This window comes from Schistocerca gregaria, unplaced genomic scaffold, assembly GCF_023897955.1.
Source record: "Schistocerca gregaria isolate iqSchGreg1 unplaced genomic scaffold, iqSchGreg1.2 ptg001104l, whole genome shotgun sequence".
In the NCBI taxonomy this organism is placed as follows: domain Eukaryota; kingdom Metazoa; phylum Arthropoda; class Insecta; order Orthoptera; family Acrididae; genus Schistocerca; species Schistocerca gregaria.
Window position 1 is genome coordinate 420 of NW_026062445.1, and position 11,577 is coordinate 11,996.

At 54.6% G+C, this 11,577-nt stretch overlaps 5 protein-coding genes across 8 annotated transcripts; 3 read left to right on the plus strand and 2 right to left on the minus strand.

Moving 5' to 3' along the window:
- The first annotated feature begins 1,980 nt into the window (after positions 1-1,980).
- On the plus strand, positions 1,981-2,919 carry LOC126328229 (superoxide dismutase [Fe]-like). The gene is made up of 4 exons (XM_049996008.1): positions 1,981-2,093; positions 2,160-2,304; positions 2,364-2,572; positions 2,638-2,919. The coding sequence occupies exons 1-4, from the start codon at positions 2,016-2,018 to the stop codon at positions 2,917-2,919; spliced, it is 714 nt and encodes a 237-aa protein (XP_049851965.1). The 5' UTR covers positions 1,981-2,015.
- Positions 2,920-3,000: 81 nt separating this feature from the next.
- Positions 3,001-4,727, minus strand: LOC126328228 (trimethyllysine dioxygenase, mitochondrial-like). 3 transcript variants are annotated; one of them, XM_049996006.1, is made up of 8 exons: positions 4,474-4,727; positions 4,289-4,401; positions 4,171-4,226; positions 3,960-4,106; positions 3,525-3,912; positions 3,335-3,464; positions 3,210-3,280; positions 3,001-3,148 (listed from the first exon to the last, which is right to left on the minus strand). In XM_049996006.1, exons 1-8 carry the CDS (start codon positions 4,708-4,710, stop codon positions 3,001-3,003), a joined length of 1,290 nt encoding a protein of 429 aa, XP_049851963.1. In that variant the 5' UTR covers positions 4,711-4,727. The 3 variants fall into 3 exon arrangements, with proteins under 3 accessions (XP_049851963.1, XP_049851962.1, XP_049851964.1); XM_049996005.1 differs by having other exon boundaries at positions 4,289-4,710; XM_049996007.1 differs by lacking the exon at positions 4,474-4,727 and having other exon boundaries at positions 4,171-4,295.
- Positions 4,728-5,015: 288 nt separating this feature from the next.
- LOC126328211 (uncharacterized) lies at positions 5,016-6,877 on the plus strand. 2 transcript variants are annotated; one of them, XM_049995991.1, is made up of 3 exons: positions 5,016-5,392; positions 5,487-5,604; positions 5,673-6,858. In XM_049995991.1, exons 1-3 carry the CDS (start codon positions 5,054-5,056, stop codon positions 5,780-5,782), a joined length of 567 nt encoding a protein of 188 aa, XP_049851948.1. In that variant the 5' UTR covers positions 5,016-5,053; the 3' UTR covers positions 5,783-6,858. The 2 variants fall into 2 exon arrangements, with proteins under 2 accessions (XP_049851948.1, XP_049851947.1); XM_049995990.1 differs by having other exon boundaries at positions 5,029-5,392; positions 5,487-6,877.
- A 187-nt stretch (positions 6,878-7,064) lies between these two features.
- LOC126328219 (uncharacterized) lies at positions 7,065-9,890 on the plus strand. The gene is made up of 2 exons (XM_049995997.1): positions 7,065-7,431; positions 7,505-9,890. The coding sequence occupies exons 1-2, from the start codon at positions 7,213-7,215 to the stop codon at positions 9,302-9,304; spliced, it is 2,019 nt and encodes a 672-aa protein (XP_049851954.1). The 5' UTR covers positions 7,065-7,212; the 3' UTR covers positions 9,305-9,890.
- LOC126328218 (glutamine-dependent NAD(+) synthetase-like) lies at positions 9,309-11,557 on the minus strand. Its single transcript, XM_049995996.1, has 2 exons — positions 11,451-11,557; positions 9,309-11,361 (listed from the first exon to the last, which is right to left on the minus strand). Exons 1-2 carry the CDS (start codon positions 11,555-11,557, stop codon positions 9,309-9,311), a joined length of 2,160 nt encoding a protein of 719 aa, XP_049851953.1.
- Positions 11,558-11,577: the final 20 nt, after the last annotated feature.

Below are 11,577 nucleotides of genomic sequence, written 5' to 3' on the forward strand. Positions count from 1 at the left end.
GCGCGTCGATCGCACTGAACGATTTGGCTGCAGATGTACGACAGCGATCGCACGACCTCGAGGCGTTTGGACGAAGACAAAATGGTACTCCATTGACTCGTGACGAAGCAGAGGACCTGACAAGTCCTGGTGAGGTCGCGGTGCGGGTCCAGCTGCGCGTCGACCGCCCGTCGGACATACGACGCCGGCGAGGTCACCAGATGCAGGTAGTCGTATCGCCGAGGTCTGACGGCGCTCTGCAGCGGCGCGTCGAGGAGGGCGGAATAGCACTGAAGCGCGTCCGAAAATGCGGCTTTTTTTTTTCGAAATATTTTGTACCAAGAACAAATCAGCGAGAACAGCGCGTCCTGCCTGGCCGGTCCCAGCACGAGGTGCGCGGACGATTGGCAGTCCGGAGACTCCACGCACGCCTGGTAGACCGCCTTATCAAGCGCGTAGGGACACACTTGGACGGCCTGCTTCAGAATGGACTTGGACCTCCTGGACGAGGAGAGCCAGCTGAGGTCGCACATGTAGAAGAACGTCCAACACAGGAGCTTGAGCTTGTCCACGAACGCACTGACGGAGTAAAACTTGTGCTCCTGTCCGGACAGGAGCCAAGCATACGCTTCCCCGTCGAGGTGGAACGGGAGCCTGTCAGCCGCTATGACACTCCGACATATGCGGTCTATGACCTGCAACGAGTGCTCCAAATAAAAATTCCTAACGCAGAGCAAGCCGAGGAGCTGCTTGGGCAGCCTCGCCACCAAAAGGTCCGGACTCGCCTCCGTGTCGGCCAAAAAAACAATTTTGATTTGCTGAGAATAAAAATGCGTAATTCGAATAAAACTGTGCAAAACCGCGTCGGAAAAGTTCAAGTCCTCTAACAACAAGACCAATGTGGGCTGGCGAACCGACTCCTCCTTCTCCGAATACGCGCTGAAGGCGTCGATCACGTCCTGGTAACTCGCGTTCGACGACCCTCTAGACGCCGGATTCACCTGTCTCCCCAACTCCGTCATCAGGTAGTTCAAAGTTGGACACGAGTCCGACCGCAAATGCACCACGAAGTAATGGCTCCTCCTTTTCAACCTCTCTCCTAGCAATCGAAACCACTCTCGCGCGTCCGACTTCGATGCGCCCAGAGATATCCACGCGCACGACATTTCGCGACTCAGCCAATCATAGCTCGACGAAGCCCTATCGACATACATCGTCACACAAGACAAAGATTGTTCGTACACTTCCTCGGTTAAATTCTTGATCGCTACCTGGCACTCATCCCACACCTCTCCCATCCTTCTCATTCTTTCCCTCATCAGCCACTCGCTCTCGTCGCTATACAGGCGCTCGAACTCTGCCTCGATGATCGTCGACTCGTCCTCTTCCTTCTTCGTTCCGCTCCTGCCTCGACCCTGCACCGTGAACACTCCACGGCCCGACGAGTGCGTCGTGGCCCCGTCTAAGTCGCGGTCTTTCTTGCGTCCGAGGCCACATGCGTCAATATTCACTTCTCCGTGCAACCTCCAACACCCCCGCCCTCGCTGCCGTACCCGTCATGTTGGCGCTCCTCGTCGCCTGTCCTGGCTGGGCCGCGCAATCCTGCTCCTCGTCACTCGAAAAAGACAGCAAGTCGTAGGCCTTCTGCGCCCCGCCCGTAGCGGTGACTGAGTGCATCTCGGCCTAACCCCTCCGCTTCACACACGCGAGACAGATGCGGCCAATGCGCTCTGATCCACACCAACACTAATCGAAAATGACATTCCCGCGCCTTTCTTCTCGACACACATACAACTTTTTGATACACACGCGGGCCCCACCCCAAACTCCCCCTCTCCAACCCCCCCTCTCCACCTGCGCCCACCACTTCGCACCTGCTCGCACAAATGCCGCTACACACGCGAGACAGATCCCCCCCCACTCAGCCCCCTCCCTCTGCTCGAGCAACCAAAAAAAAAAATATTTTTTTCCTATTTTTTTTCGCCCAATCTGCACAACCCTCCTCGGCCAGCTCCCCAGCACTTCCCCTGTGGGCCATGTTCCAAACCTCCGCTTTCAAAAACCTAAAACCCAGGCATGCGACCTCCTCACCCCGTCCGGCTGCAACTCCCAACGTACGCACCGCGATCCTTCAACACGAAAACTCCTTAAATCCCTGAATTTATTCTTTTTTTTCACAGATCTCGCGCCCTCTATTTGTCCTCCCCAAACTGCCCTACAAAATCGATTGCGGCCTGTCTCCTCTGTGGAGCCCCAAGGAGATAAATATCCACTATAACAAACTGCACTTGGGATACGTCATCAAAGCCAACCACTATGTCGAACGTACGTCTCTCCCCTCCATTCCCCTAAACGAAGGAACAACTGACCTCTCAATTCACCAGCCTCCAGGTTTGAACTCCTGCCGCTCGACGACGTCGTCCGTCGCAGCTCGAAAAAAATAGTAGACGCTCAAATCAACGCGTTCTGCTCCCATCTGTGGAACCACAACTTCATGTGGAACACCCTAACGCCCTCCTATAGACCACCTTCCGAAACCATGATGGAGAACTTTCGTGTACACTTCAACGGCTTCGAGTCTTTCAAAAAACGCGTACGGCACCTCAGCACTTCCCCCCCCCCTTTTCTCCTCTGAACTCTCTCTCACCCCCCCAGAAGTTCACCAAGTATGCTCTCGCCCTCCATGGATGCGGCAACACCTGGCTCGTCGACATGGACGGACAATGGGAAATCATAAACACCTACAACTCCCAGTGCGCTCTGTCAATTCCAAAGGCAGTTCCCTTGCTCATCCTCGACCTGTGGGAACATGCCTACTACGGCGACTACGAAGACAGACGACCGGAGTACATAGAGAACTGGTGGAAAGTAGTCAATTGGAACTACGTCGAAGAAAAATGGAAAAGCATCGATCGCACTGTGGAACACGTTTATGATTAAAATTTTTTCTCTGCGACAAAAAAAAACCGATACGATGGCTTGTATCGCGCGTTCAGTGTACATAAATTCGCGAATTTTTTTTCAATTCCCACATTGATGAATGACGTCGTGTTTTTCTGCGTAGTCCTGAGCCAGCTCGCGAAGCCTGCTCAAATAGTGATCGAGGTTCACGTGCAGACACCGATACCTGCACTGTTCGGCAGAGGCCGTATAGGCATGCAATACTCGGCTTCAAAAAAAACATCAGGAACTTCTTTCAGCTGTGCGCACCCACCACCTCTTCTGCGTACCGATTGTTGACAACGAGGACTTCTCCAGGTTGCATCGAGTGGCAGACAACGTATTCCGGATCACTAATCATCTAACATAAACGGTCAGAAAAAAAAAAATAAAACAAAAACCGCGCGCAACGAACCATTGAGAAGTTTTTTTTCGCTTCGTAGTAAACTTCAACAAATTCTGGGTATATGTTGAGAACTCCCTCGTACGGGGGCGACCAACATATTCCCCTCACTTCAGAATTGTATACGCCAATAATAGGATGTCTGCTCTCTTTTAGTCGGCTCTATCCTTCGCGAAATCACCAAAAAAATTCAGCAACGTACGCATACAAAAGGCGGTGACGTTCGCCCATGGACTCGAACGGCTGTCTGAGAAGGCTGAGCAGCTCGAAATGTGCGGGGGCATTTTTCCTCAAGTTTTGCGCCAGTCGAAACCCATCCAGGAATTTGGCCTCTCCGCCGTCGCTCAGACATTGTACGATTTGAATTCCCGGAGGAGATTCGTAATAACACATGTCCTGATGAGGAGACGAGAGTTCCGAGTCTTGGACGTCTGGAGTTGTCAGCGTGACGTCTTGCACGCCTTCATAAGTCATGAAGTTTTCAGACGCCAGCTTCGAGGCCAAATCGCGCACGACGTTTTCGCCGGTTCCTGATTGTCTGACGACGGCGACTCCGAGAAGGTTGACATCGCTGAGAAGACGATAGAGAGCTTGAAATTAGTCAGAATGAAAGCTGCAAAAAAAAAAAAAAGCGTACTTCTTTCGTCTTCTAGAATTGAACGGTATTCGTAGGTTGGCATGCCGTGATTTTGGAATTCTTCCTTGTTCCAAGAAATGGGCGCAGTTTCTAGTTGGAGACTCCTCTGTGCGGTGGCGGAGTAGTCGTTCCGTCTCAGCCAGTCGACTTCGTGCCTTTTTGGTCAGTACTCTGACTTGTCGAAAAAAAATTTTGTCGAGAGGGGCCGTACGCGGATAGATGGATCGAAGTCCGTCATCCCAGGCAACTTCCAGGGTGTTTGCAATGCTTGAGGCGGATAGAAATGAGTCGTGGTGTCTAGGGTATAGCAACTATTTTTTTTTGCGTACATGGCCGTTTTGACAGGTCCAGTTTTGGGCGGCGATAAATTCAAAGCGTTTGTTTTTAATTTAGACGCGTTTGTTGCCTTTTGGCAATGGTCTCTCAGCCAATTCCAATGAAACTGTCCTCGATGTGTTAGCACGCAATACGTGCGGTTCGGAAACGCCGAAAAGTCCGGCTTTGACGACAGTACCTGACTGGTCCGCTGGTCGCTCCACGTGACATGAAGTGATCTCGATCGGGACTCGAGGTGCAGGATCGTCGGCTCGACAGACGCGGTAATCGACAGCTGTCTCCCGATGTAGGCTCTCGGGCGCGGGGGGGGGCCAGCGAGTTGGCTTGCACGCGAAGGCACTTTGACGTGGCCGCACGACGAGCGTGGGCGCACTTGAGACAAGCGAAGGCGCGCTTCTCGAGAGACGTGAAACATGGTCGCCAAAAGAGGGCTAGAATGAGGGGACACAGAATAAAAAAAAAGGAGCGGCGAAGGTCCGCTGTCTGTTGTCGAAAAGCGGGTAGAGCTTCGCTACTGAAGGACGGCACGCGAGGCGCGCGGCGTGTCGAGAGACACCAGACGAACTGGGTCCGCCTGTGTGTGGAACAAGGGAACGTGATGCGTCAAAATAACTCGCGGCGGAAGGAGAGAATCAGAGAAAAGATATTTGCCGCTGCGCTGCGCATTTGACAAGTAGCCGTTAAGTAGCCGTTGTTAAAAACGAATTACTTTGATAGACCCGTTTTTTTCTCCAGTGTTAGGCAGACTGAGTTAGAGTATGAAAAGCAGCCGGTTGCTCGCTTGCGAGGAGCAGACGTTGAAGGAGTTAGAGTTGGTTTGGGACGAAATTGGGCTGTCGCGCGCCCTGAGAGAAGAGCATTACGAGCACTTGATGTGCGAGGTAGAGGGCGTCTATAAGAATTTGCTGCGCCAAGAGCGCAATGTGCGCGAGCAATACAGGCGAAGCATAGAGGCTTACACGAACCAGATCAAAAGTCTCGGAAAGGCCATGGACTTGTCGCCGGAGGAAGTAGAGAGTGCCCTAGTGACTGGGGATCAGGGTTCGTTGGTGACCATTTACGATGCGCTTTCGAAGAGCCTCGGCAGGATGGCGAAGGTACGAGACAGGCGCGTCCTGCAGAGACAGCCGCGCGACGCGACACGAAGCGTGTGTGTACGTGTATTCGTAGGGATTGACTTTTTTTTTGAAGTTGAAGGAGGAGCGCTTTGAGGCAATCAGAGGGGCGCTGGTGAGGATATGCAAATTGGAGTTGGAGCTGGAGCGTCCAGTGAGGGTGTTCGGGTATTTTTCGGAGTTGACGTCGGCGGGTACGAGGGGGTTTGGGGAGGAAATGTCGCTGGAGACGTTGGAGAAGTTGGAGTCTAATGATGTGCAGGACCTCTCGCTGGGGATGTTGGAGAAGCTAAGGGGCGTGCTGTTGGAGGAGGAGGGGGAGAAGGAGAAGGTAGAGCGGAAGGTGAACAAGTTAAAGAAGGAGATCGTTGAGTTGTGCTCAGAACTGGGTGAGGCGGTAGAGCTTTATATACCCGAGGCGCCGGAGTCGGTATCGAGGGTGTCACCCAAATACGTGTTGATGTTAGAGGAGATGGCGTCGTCATTGAAGAGCGTGAGGGTGAGGAGGGAGTTGATTATTCGTGATCATCAAAACAGAATTGAAGCGTTATGGAATTTACTTGAAGTGCCGGAAAGTTACAGGAAGGAGTTTTTAGAAAAGCGCATGGACTATTCGCTATCTGCGATTCGCGTTTGTGAAAGAGAGTTGGAGTCGTTGAGTGCCAGGCGTCAGTCCAAGATTGAAGAGATGGTAGCTGAGCTCAAAGTGAAAATTCGAGCTTATTGGAACCAGTTAGGGATTTCGGAGTCCGAGCGACTGTTGTCTGAGAGCTGTTTTGCCGATCAGGCGAACGAAGGTACATTAGAGCATTTGAAGACGTTGGCGTCTCAGTTGGAACACAAGGTTTCTTTGGCCATTCCGATTATCAATCGAATAAAAAAGAGAAATTATCTGCTTCAGGAGAAGGCGCAGTTAGAGGTCATGACAGCCGACCCCAAGCGTCTTTTGTCCAAGAAGGCGTCTAATTTGAAGCAAGAAGAGCGTCTAAGAAAGCGTGTTTCTACGCTCCCCAGCGAGACCGCGACGCTGGTTCAAGCTCTAGAGCGTTGGGCTCAGGAAAACAGCGGTGAGAGATTTATGTTTGAAGGCAAGGACTATCTTAGCTATTTGATAGAACAAATAAAGCTTGAACACGAAGAAGCGCTTAGAGAAAAAGAGAATCGCAAAGCTCGACTTGGTCTTCTTTCTACGCCCAAGTCTAAAAATGCTTCTTCTCGCACTGCGCTTTCGTCTGTTAATTCGGTTTGTCCTCATACACCTACTCCTTGTCGACGGCCTTCGTCTAGGGTGGCTTACACGCCCTCGCAGCCCTCCCGTCCGCCGTACCATTTTCTCACGCCCAGACATTTGCCGCGGCACGAGTATTGCGCAGAGCCCATTCCCTACGCTTCGTCGGTTGCCGCGCCGTCCGAGTTTTAGCGTTTCATAAAGCGTCCCTATTTTGTGAATATTTTTTGCACGCGAGGTTGACAGTTTGTTTTTTTTTTTCCGCGGTCGGCTTGCCGTGTCCGCGCGGGGGGGGGAGGGCGCTCGTTGGTGCCTGGGCGGGCACCGTGCGCGCGCGGCGGGTGCGGTGTTGTTTTTTCACTGTGGTTTTTTTGTGTATTTTCTCGATACTGGGGTGTGATTTTTTTTTTGTGGAGGGTTGGCGGCAGTGTTAGCTCCGGGCTAGAGTGCGCAACATACGAACGCAGTCGCGGCCGAGGCGGTCTAGTTCTGGTTCAGCGGTTTGCAGTGTGCTTAATACATTGAGGCGTTGAAGCAGGTTATTGCGGGAATTGACGAGGAAGAGGAGGGCAGGATGGCGGGCGGAGTTTCCGGGCGAAAGCCGCTAGACGGCGTCGAGCAGATCAAGTCTTTGTTTCCGGAGGACGAGGGGGTGACCAGGAGCGTCATCGGCTTGGTTCTGGGCCAGAACGAGGGATGCATGGAGGACGCCTACGATACGCTGTTCGCCCTGAGACACGATCCGGAGGCCATTCGACAGCTTCGGGAAATGTCTAGAGAGCAGAGGGAGCAGGTATGCGAGAGTTTTTTTTGACATGTGGGGGGTTGAGGAGGGGGGTGCTGACCGAGTTTGCGCGTGGTTTTAGCATGCTAGGGAGTGCGTTGAAGAGTTCCACGAGTCGGTGTCGGCGCGTCAGGAGAGAGTGAGGGAGGAGGCCGCGAGGCTGGGGAGGGACGTGGAGAGTCTGGAGCGCGTGAATGAGAGTCTGCGCGACCATTGCAGAGAGAAGAGAGAGCTTTTGGAGGGGATGATGAAGGGGTTGAGGGAGGTGGAGGAGCGTCGAGTGGGCGGCCCCGAGGCGTCTTTGCTTTTGAGTGAGATGAGGAGGCGGTTGTTGTTGTCGAACATGAGGCGAGCGGCGCCTTTGGGCGAGAGCGAGGAGGGGTCGTCCGCGGACGAGTCGGGCGAGAAGGAGGAGGAGAGTCGATTGGACCGGGGAGGGGGGGACGTTTGGTTGGAAGAGAGAGATGAGGGCGTGGACGGGGTTAGATGTCGGATTGGCGAGGTGCTGCCGCTGAAGGTCGACTACGAGTACTTGCCTTTGTTGAACGGCAGGGGTGAGGACAATTTGGAGTCCGAGATAGAAGAGATGAGAGCCGAGTTGGAGAGGGCCTCGGACCTGCTCCGCCGATGCGAGACGAAGGCGAAGTACCAGAGGTGCGAGATAGAGCACCAGAAGTCGTTGTTGACCACGGCGACAGAGAGGCTGGCGAGGATGAACGCGAGGATGGAAAGTTTATTTTCTTTGGTTGTGGAGTATTTGGGGGATTGGGTCGCGATTAGTTGGGAGTTTCCTGATGCGGTGCAGCCTACCGCGAAGGATTGGATCGGGCTGTACAACTTTCGCGATTCGAGCGGGCGATATTTGACGTGTGCGTTGACAGATGGCAGGCGCCGTTCGTCTCACTTTTTCAAGCTCCCGTCGAGGCCGGGGCTGTACGAGGCGCGCTTGTTTCTGAATGGATCGTACGAGCCTGTGATGACGTCGTGTCCGTTTCGAGTTGGCCCGGAGGTGGAGCTCAAGGCGAGTTTGGAGAGAACAGAAAAGGGTGACATGTTAATTCGTTGTAATTTTTCTGTGTTGAGGGGCGACCTGTCAGACCGCGACTGGATTGGGCTGTACCGCGCGGACAAGCCGTCTCACCGGTGTTTGAGGTCTTACCCTCTGAACAGTCTCGGGCGCGTTGAGGACGAGGCGTCGAGTCTTGGCGGCTACGAGTACGAATTTCGGTTCTTCTCCGCCGTCTATGGCGACTTGGCCATAGCGACGAGCTCTCGCATCGCGATTCCCAGAACGGACTCCGTTCGCTTCGAAGTCCTCGAGCAGGACGCGAGTACGAACCAAGCGCGAACGGTTCGTTGCTTTTGGCGCCTCGTCACCGTCCGCCCCAGCGGAAAAGATTTGGTCCGCCTGGTCAAAGCGGCCGGCAATAATCGCCCCTCTGTCGAGGCCTCCAAACGACTGAACTCCTCCGAGTTCCTTGACTTCCTTCTGCCTCGCCTCCCCGGCCGGTACGTGCTGGAGTACTGGTCCCACCGCGTCCGCCGCGTCCCCGTCGCCGTCAGCGACCCCATCTTGATCGAGAACCTCGACCGCATCAGCCTGACCATGTCGGACGTCCGCGTGCTCACGGTCGACTTCTCTATTCACTCTGTCGACCTCACGCCCTCTTGCTGGATCGCCATCTATCCAGAAGACGCCGCGTCCTCCAGCAAAAAATGCGTCTCGTACCAGTACCTCAAGTTGGACGCCGTGGACAGAGAGTCGCGGAGCGGGCGGGTCATGTTCTCGCCTCCCCAACGCCCCGGCAAGTATCAAGCCAGGTTCTTCTCCAACTCCGGCTACCAGCACCTTGTCTGCAGCGAACCTCTCGAGATCACCTGACGGCCTACGCGTTCATCTCCTCCTCCGTCTCGGCAACCAAAGAATCTATCTCGCTGAACTGCCACTTCCACTTGACGTTGTACAAGAACGGCCTGGGGTCGTACCGGCTGTCGTCCGAAGAATGACTCTCCGCGTGGTAACTGGGCGTCAAAACAGTTGACTTGTGTCTGTTGGTGGCGTATCTGTAGAAGAACCGCTTTACCTTCTCCGCCACCTCTCTGGCAGTTTTGTCCCCCCAAATCCCCAAAAGTCGGCGGAACATGGAAACCGGGCCGCACAAGTGCTGCTTCCTCAGCCTGCCCATCACAGCCAACTCCTCGTAGCTTATCCCCATGTCCACCTCGTCCCTCTGCCTGCCCGTCTTCTCGTCGTACGGCTCCAACTCCGCCGTGGGCTCTGACTCGGCGACTTCCCGCAGCACCAGCCACTCGTACCTGTCGGACGCCCACACAAGAAACCCGCGTATGTTCACCTTTGAAATGCTACCTATCGGGTTGAGGTCCGCCGAACTGCAATCGTACTTGGTAAAGTACCCCTGTAACGTCTCGTCTAAGTTCCCGCTCCCCAGTACGAGCAAAGACGGATAGGAACGGTCCGCGTTTTCTGACTTTTCTTGCGACGGCGAGTCTCTGGCCCACACGGCGAGCTGAGCCATCGCGTATGACAGCACCATTCTCGACCTCGCCTGCATGTTCTGCAGGGCCAGGTTCTCTGCGGCCGTTCCCCCGTGCAGGCGGAACCTCGGCCTTCTGCTGCCCAGCGCGTGCGTCGTCGCCTTCTCGATCTCCGACGTGATAGCGTCGATCTCGAGGGTGCTGTGGCTCGTGTTCAACGTGCTGGCGACGCGGTCGGCGAGGTCGCGGCTCTCGGGCGACGAATTTTGCGACTGCATGTAGCATGTGTACAAAATTCTCTTGCACAACTCCTCGCTCGACCTCGGCAAGTCCTCTGTTTCGCTATATCGCCCTATGCGCTTCACATCTCGGACGACCCTCGGGTCGGCCCTGTCCAACCACTGCATGACCAACTTGCACATGATGGCCACGATGGTGGCCACGCACGCCGAGTCCGAACCGCCCGACAGCGGCAAGAAAAACCCTGACGCGCCCGAGCGCCTCAAGTAGCTCCAGAGCCAGCAGGCCGGGCCGAAAGCCATTTCTTGCTCGAGCTCGCAAAGCTCGACCTCGACCGGCTGGGACAGCCTTCGCGTGTAGAATGTGCCCCTTTTCGGCGGGTGCGTCAAGCTGAAGTCGACCCTGACCTCCGGTATGTAGGGACGGTGAGAGGTGGCCTGCTCGCACCTAGAGTGTATCGAGGCGCGCGCGCTCCTCACGACCTGCAACTCGACGGTGGCGCTAATCACTTCACAGCTGTCAAGCGAGAATTGTCGTCCCTGCGCGAGCACCTCTCCATTGCAGACAATCATCGCGCACCCGTCGTAATAGAGCCTCCCTCCGTCGCAGCACTGCTGGTTCGCGTACAAATAGATGCCGCCCCCCTTGACGGTGGCGCTGCGAATCAAGTCGACGCGTTGCTTCAACTTCCCCAGCTGGTGGTGGGAGCCAGAGCCGTTGGCGAATATCTCGACACCGTGCAGGCCTAGCGACAGGTGAGGCGAATCGGGCACGAACAGCTCCTCACACATTTCAGACGCGAGCAACGTGTCGTTCAAACGAAGATACGCCCACCCAAAAAGAGCCTGCGCCTGTCCGGTCGCGTCTTGAATGCACTTCGGCAAAATTATCGACTCAATTCTTCTTGTTGTTTTCCAAGAGGCGAAGTACCTGGATTCCCGATAATTCCCGCTATCTGCCAAGTAGAGCTTCGGGCGAATCAGCAAAACCTTGGAATCGCAAATAAAAACGCGGCAATTATAGAGCACGCCTTGGTACAAAACTGGCATGCCCACGTCCACCAAAATGTCCTTAGTCAAATTCGGCGTCCTCAGAATCATTTCTAACGTTTCCCAACAGTGATCAACGGTGTCGGGCTCCAGGAAATGGTCTTCACATCCGTAGCCGCAGAGCTCTAGCTCGGGACCTAGACGATATCGAGCGCTACACCTCTACGTTAGCAAGCACGACGTGAGGACCCGCGAACGCGATGCGCGCGGGCGTTTCGACCCCTCGCCTGACAAAAAAAATACCCTAGGTTCTTGGCTGCTACGATAGACTTGACGATGCGGTTTAGGTTCCCATAAAAGTCCAGCGACCACTGCGCCAGACTGCAAGTTGCCAGCGTCACAATAGACATCTCGGGGGTTCAACAGATAT

Coding starts and splice junctions, on each gene's coding strand:
- LOC126328219 (XM_049995997.1), top strand. CDS start 7,213: ATGGCGGGCGGAGTTTCCGGGCGAAAGCCGCTAGACGGCGTCGAGCAG. Junction 7,432..7,504: donor CTAGAGAGCAGAGGGAGCAG/GTATGCGAGAGT, acceptor GCGTGGTTTTAG/CATGCTAGGGAGTGCGTTGA.
- LOC126328218 (XM_049995996.1), bottom strand. CDS start 11,557: ATGTCTATTGTGACGCTGGCAACTTGCAGTCTGGCGCAGTGGTCGCTG. Junction 11,362..11,450: donor GTAGCAGCCAAGAACCTAGG/GTATTTTTTTTG, acceptor GTAGAGGTGTAG/CGCTCGATATCGTCTAGGTC.
- LOC126328211 (XM_049995990.1), top strand. CDS start 5,054: ATGAAAAGCAGCCGGTTGCTCGCTTGCGAGGAGCAGACGTTGAAGGAG. Junction 5,393..5,486: donor GCCTCGGCAGGATGGCGAAG/GTACGAGACAGG, acceptor TTTTTTTTGAAG/TTGAAGGAGGAGCGCTTTGA.
- LOC126328228 (XM_049996005.1), bottom strand. CDS start 4,710: ATGTTTCACGTCTCTCGAGAAGCGCGCCTTCGCTTGTCTCAAGTGCGC. Junction 4,227..4,288: donor GGACCTGTCAAAACGGCCAT/GTACGCAAAAAA, acceptor ATCCGCCTCAAG/CATTGCAAACACCCTGGAAG. Junction 3,281..3,334: donor CGAAAAAAAACTTCTCAATG/GTTCGTTGCGCG, acceptor CGTTTATGTTAG/ATGATTAGTGATCCGGAATA.
- LOC126328229 (XM_049996008.1), top strand. CDS start 2,016: ATGTTCCAAACCTCCGCTTTCAAAAACCTAAAACCCAGGCATGCGACC. Junction 2,094..2,159: donor GTCCGGCTGCAACTCCCAAC/GTACGCACCGCG, acceptor TTTTTTTCACAG/ATCTCGCGCCCTCTATTTGT. Junction 2,573..2,637: donor TCGAGTCTTTCAAAAAACGC/GTACGGCACCTC, acceptor CCCCCCCAGAAG/TTCACCAAGTATGCTCTCGC.